We start from the raw sequence: 6000 nt of genomic DNA on the forward strand, positions 1-6000 counted from the left end.
GGCTTCATGGTTTCCCATCTCAGCCATAGCCTCCCTCCATAGCCGGGCAGTTCCCAGGGGTCCTAGGTGTGTGTCTCCTGGTCTGCCCAGTGTCCCTCAGCTCCTGCAGGGCCCCTGACTCTCCCTCCTCTCTTCCAGACGCCTACCCTGTATGCATCTCTTTCACCAACTGTGCGTGGACCAGTGGCTCGCCATGAGCAAGAAATGCCCCATCTGCCGAGTGGACATTGAGACACAACTGGGAGCCGACAGCTGAGGGAGGAATTAGCCAGTGGACACCCCATTTCCTTCACCAGGTCCCCCCACGGCCATAGCCCTTGCAGCCAAACTTTGCCTTCTGAGCCATTTGACGTAGAGGAAAAGCCTGCAAGCACATTTTATGGAAAGAGGAGTTGGTGGTATCGGTGTCGAGGGAGAGGAGGGGGTGGGGGAGGACCCACCTCTCCAGAATGGTGACTGTCCCCATCCGCCCAGCTGAGCAGGAGAGAGGGAGCTGGCCATGCCCAGCGCAAGGGCGGGAAGGAGGGGCCCAGGCTGCGGAGAACCCAGGTGGAATCCTGAAGGCACTAGCTGACAGACGGGCCCCTCAATCCTGTCCTCTGAAGGATTGTATATATACCTCTCGACCATGTAGGAACCATGTAGGGGTCTCTAGCTATTTCTGTGGATGGCAGCCAGAGCATGTTAGCTTAAGAAAAATGTTGTGTGTGGTGCTCTAGTCATCTTGTGGTGGACATGTCGCTATTACCTAATTCGCACCAAATATTTCTCATTGAGTTTCTTGTTTTGGTGCCTGACCGAACCAACGACAGCCCCAATCTTCCCGTCTTTATGAGAGAAAAGGAAAAAGGAATCAAAGGTAGAAGAAAAAAAAGCCAAATTCTGTTTAGGGTGAAAAAGGATTTTGTTTTTCACCCAATTTGGGAGGCGGGAGGGGGGTTCTCGTTTCGTTTTTGTTTTTGTTTTTACCTTGGCTTTTGTTTTTCTCATGTTTACAGTGCACGGAGTGTGGAAGGGAGTCTGGAAGAGGGAGGGCTGGAAAAGGAGCTGATGGGGTCTTATTCCGGCCTCTGAGGGTTCAGCCGAGGTGAGGGAAGGCAGCAGAGCTCCAGTAGGTGAAGGGAGAGTTCAGCCAGGCGGGGCTCCCCAGGCCCAGGGCTCAACTGCATGACCCCAGTTATAACCCCCACCCAGTTCCACACTAAACCAGGGAGGGCTCAGCCCTCAGCTACAGCTTCTCGCTGTGTTACTGGGAGTGGAGAGGCCCATGCTCACTCCAACTCCTTCCTTTAGGTTGTGCTCTTGCCTGTCACAAAGAGGCAACATAGCCACTGCCTCCCTATGCAAAAAATTAACCAGATGATGCAGATAAGACAGCATAGGTGATGGCCGCTTTGTCTTGGCCACAGTGCTCTCAGACAGCACTCAGGGCTGAGGTCAATACCGCGGACCTTGGGGAGGAAGCTGAGCATCCCCTGGGATGTCTCCAGTTCTGATACAGTCCCTCAGAGATGGCCCTGACTCTGAGGCCCCTCAGCTTGGTTTGGGAGGCCCCGTGTCCCTGGTCTCTGGCTCCTTCTCTGACTCTTTGATAATCTTGGGCAAGTCCCTTTCTTTCTCTGTGCCTCAGTTTCCTTCTCCTTTGAGTGGGGAGAGATAACAGTGCAAACCCATTTCTGGTCCTGCTACCTCACCTAGATGTTGTGAGGATTCGTATTCCCTGTCCAGTGTGTTCTATGCTCTCTTCTGAGAACCTCGTGGGGTGTCGGGATGGGGGTACTGGGAGACACAGACCTGATACAGTGTGTCTTTCTGCACCACCTCACAATTTTCCTGAACCCCAAAGGGAGCAGAGAGATAAGAGGACAGAAGAATGGAGATGGGAAAATCCACCAAATTCCAATCCAAACCCCACTTTCTTTCTCCCTATGTGGAAGACACCAGATTAGCTGGAATTCTGCCACCTTCCTTTGTGCCCCACCCTGCACCGTTCCCCCATTTGCACTGCTCTCTAAGTCTCCCCCTCACCTCCATCCCTAACCCAGTCTCAATGCCCTCATATCAGTAAGACCCGGGTGAGGGAGACAGGATACTTGTCACGTATTTGAAGAAATTCCATACAGTGAAGGAAATTTGAGTCTGTATTGCTGCTACAAGGGTAAAACCAGTACCAATGGGTAAAAGTAACAGGCGGGCAGATCTTAGCTTGAGGAAGAGCTTCTAGCACGATAGGTTCATGCGGGAATGGCTGCTCTGGCCACCTGCAGGCAGAGAGTGGGGGAAGTGGCTCCTGGTAGGAGGTTTCTCCCAGCACTAATATCTTGGTGTTCTATAAAATCTTTATTGAGTGCCTACCGGTGCAGGCGCTGGGAGAGACAGTAGCTTTGAGGAGCTCACAATCTAGCTGAGGAGACGAGACACATCCAATGCTGCCAAAATGGTGAATAACCTGATTCAGTGTTAGCAGCAATGAGCATCACAGTGTCCAACTCAGTTGCTCCAGTGCATGAAATGTCTCCAGGGCTGAAGGCTGGAGATCCCACCAGTGGGGAAAGTACATCTGAGTCAGGATTTTGGGGGAAAGCTAGTTACTGATAGCCACAGGAAGTTGAGAATTCTCCCCCATCCTCTCCAATGGCTGGGTGAAAACCAAGAATTCATTGGAAGATGGCTTTGGCCTGGAGGTAGCTAGGGTGGTCTAGGAAGGTCATTCCTCTCTTAATCTCAGTCTTTCATTCCTTCTGCTGAGACTGGCCTGAAAGGCTGGCAAGTGGGAGGGAGTCAATGGAGAGGCCAGGATAGAACTAGAGCTGGTGTCCCAGGTTCCAGTCTAGGCTCTTCACTGGCAAAGTGGGCAACACTAGAAACTTCCCTTTGTCTCTCTGGGCCTCAGTTTCCTCAGTTACAACCTAAGGAGGTTGGATTGGATGCTTGCTAATTTTCTTCTGACACTCACACTTTGTGATCCTCCCTAACATCAACGCATCTTCTTCAAGGTAGCAGAGCTGTGTGCCCACCCAACTGTTGAAAAGGACTTTCTGTGGGCACACACTCTGTTTCAGACCGGGCTGGGGGCACACATACTGAGGGAGACAGTGGGCCCTGGTCCCCTCCCCCTCCCAATTCTCTGCCCCAGGCTAATATTAGGGACTGGGGAGGGGACCACCAGAAGTAAGAGGGAAGCTGCTTACTTTGGGGTTAGACCCTGAAGCCCCCCCTCCTTCCCATCTCTGGGGACCTTGTCCACTGCAGGTGGGGACAGGAGGTGATGGGGTACTCAGAACCCTGCAGCTCCCACTTCTTTAGCCCAGCAGCTGTTTGGAGGAGAAGAGAGGGCCGGGGCCTGTGCTTCTGCTCCCGGCACTGGTCAGGGAGTCTGGGAAGAGTGGAGAAGAGGCAGGGTCAGGCCTCAGCATCTCACATCCACCACCTCCAGGAGAGGAGACCACTGGTAAGTCCTCCTCCTGCTCAACTCAAGGGACTCAGACCCTTTCTTGACTGAGACGCATGAGTGCCTTCTGGGGTGAGAGCAGCCCCAGGGTTTAAGTTGGGCGTCCTAGCCGCTGCCGCAGCTGTGCCGCCGCGGGTCCACCGAGGATGCCAATCAATCAACCCAACACCACAAGCCTGGCTGGGTGCAAGCAGAGGGTGAGCAGGGGCTGCCCCTCCACCTGGCCAGGACCCCCTTCGGCCCCCTGTCGCCCTTGGCCACCACCTGTGGCAGGACTCAAGCTCCTCTTCTGCAAATGTTCCCAGCCTCCGTGCAAGTATTCTTAACTCTTTACGCCTAATGAACAAGCACAGTTTTTTCAATGGTGAAGAAAAAAGCACCAGACTTTTTTTCTTTTTTTCCTAAAGAAATCCCCTAAGCCCCCCGCCTGCCGGCGGGACGAACACTCCCTGCGTGGGGCTGTAGCAACGTCTGTCAGGCCCCCTTGTGTTTCATCTCCTGCGCGCGTAGAGCAAATGCTAGAGCGATTTCAGCTGATAGAAAAACAAAAATGAAAAAAAAATACAAAAAACAAAAAACATGGCACGTTGCTAGTTTACAGGGTTTTGTGAGTTTAAATGCCTTATATTTAACAATCATAATTTATGACTAACTTGTAGATATCGTGGGTTCTTATTTAATTATTTTTATAGTTGTTTTGCATTTTTAATTATAATTTATTTATTTAGAAAGGATACTAATTTTTTTTATTACTCCTATTACCTCATTTTGGCGTTGTTTCTGGGAGTGGAATGCTTTGCATGCATTGGTACGATGACAAACAACTACGAATACAAAAAAAAATTTAAATAAAATTCTGCAAACTTTATTTCGTCCAAACTATCAGGGTGTGTGATTGCAAGCTGTCCTACCGTGGTGCTGGCCTCTTTGGATACATTCCATACGAAATGCAAACCTTTGATTCTGTATGCTGTGATCTAGTGAAAAACTCCAATATAGTGACTGTATTTAGCACATATATAAATATAATTTGCACTTGTCAGCAGACTGGGGTAATCCTTTCACTTGCTATCCTTGGCACCCCCCTCTCCCCACAACCCCACCTCTCCAGCATGAACCTGCCTTTCCTACTCCCTCGCTCCTCCCACAATCTCAGCCCACCCAGCCGCTATCCTCTGAGGAAAGTCTTGGGGCATAGGGGTCACTGTCTCCACCTGGCCTCCAACTCCAGAATTGGAGTCCTCCAGACCTTACAAGAGGAATATCAGAGAGCCAAAAAGCCTGGTTTCTTAGAACGAGCCCTGGACTGGGGAGCTGAGAGGCTCAGGTTTTCAGATCTGCTCCATGATAGACATCCCAGTGACCCTGAGCAAGTCCCTTGGCCCCTGAGTCTCAGTTTTCTGGGTGGGGTGAGTGAGGAGAACTGGGAGATCTTTAGGGTCCCTTGGATTCAAGTAGAATATGACACAGATCCCGTGGGAAACCACTGTGCTGTGCTGTCTTACCTTCTCAGGAGAGAAGAAAGAGGGAGAAAAGGCTGGGTGCGGTGGCTCACACCTGTAATCCCAGGAATTTGTGAGGCTGAGGTGGGCAGATCACTTGAGGTCAGGAGATTGAGACCAGCCTGGCCAACATGGTGAAACCCTGTCTCTACTAAAAAGGCAAAAATTAGCTGGGTGTGGTGGTGGGCACCTGTAATCCCAGCTACTCGGGAGGCTAAGGCGGGACACTCCAGCCCGGGTGACAAGAGTGAAACTCGGTCTCAAAAAAAAAAATAAAAATAAAAAGAGGGAAAGAGGGAGAAAGGATTGGGAGGAGAAAAGGAGAGGAAGGAAGAGAAGAATAGAGAGAGTGAGCTGAGAATTTATCTGAGCTTGCTCAGAGTTGATTTCTGGGAGGGTTTCTGTCCTGTTATATGTGGCATCCTGTGGGTGACAGGGAGGTGAGTTAGGTGAACATGCATGGGACATGCCCTTTCACAAGGCTTGGGCAGTCATTTGGAGAGTGAGCTGAAATCCATGTCTTGTTAGACACAGGGATGGGGTAGGCAGAAAGGAGTGCCAATCTATGGGTTTGGGACTGGCACCCCCATCCTATCATCTCCCAGAGCCTTCATTGTTGAGATGCTTCCCATGGAAAACAGATTGGGACATAGATTTTGGAATCAAGGTCTCTGCTCCCAGCATTTCCTCTGTCCATCTCCCTCTGTCTTTGCTCCCTGGGGGCTGTGGGCAGGAGGAGCTTCTATGGAGGACTGGGAGTGGGCCTCCAGTCCCCCTGCCCCTGTAGAGGAATAATGGGGGAGGATGTGGAGAAGCCACCGTCAAAGGCTGGCACAGCTGTGAGCCTGATACCTCTGAGCCAAAAGGAGAGAGAGGGAGTTCACGCCACTGAGAGTAGCCCCCTGAGTCAGCTGGGACCTGGCCTGTCTGCTTTTCTGCTGCTGCTTCTCCCTCCCCTCCTTCCCAGCTTATCCTCCTTCTTGCCTCTTTACATCACTGCCTTTACCTGGTGGGGATGAGGCCCCATGGGGAAGGTGCTGATGTGGA

The 6000-nt window shown here is 51.4% G+C and overlaps 1 protein-coding gene across 2 annotated transcripts in view; it reads left to right on the top strand.

Moving 5' to 3' along the window:
* Positions 1-4319, top strand: part of RNF165 (ring finger protein 165) — a 125638-nt gene extending 121319 nt beyond the window's left edge. For both annotated transcript variants that reach the window (XM_025365223.1, XM_025365224.1), the window contains one exon: positions 139-4319. In XM_025365223.1, coding sequence (XP_025221008.1) covers positions 139-256 — 118 coding nt within the window. In that variant the 3' untranslated portion in view covers positions 257-4319. The remainder of the gene's footprint in view (positions 1-138) is intronic.
* The last annotated feature ends 1681 nt before the right edge of the window (positions 4320-6000 follow it).

This window comes from Theropithecus gelada, chromosome 18 (assembly GCF_003255815.1).
Source record: "Theropithecus gelada isolate Dixy chromosome 18, Tgel_1.0, whole genome shotgun sequence".
NCBI classification, from domain to species: domain Eukaryota; kingdom Metazoa; phylum Chordata; class Mammalia; order Primates; family Cercopithecidae; genus Theropithecus; species Theropithecus gelada.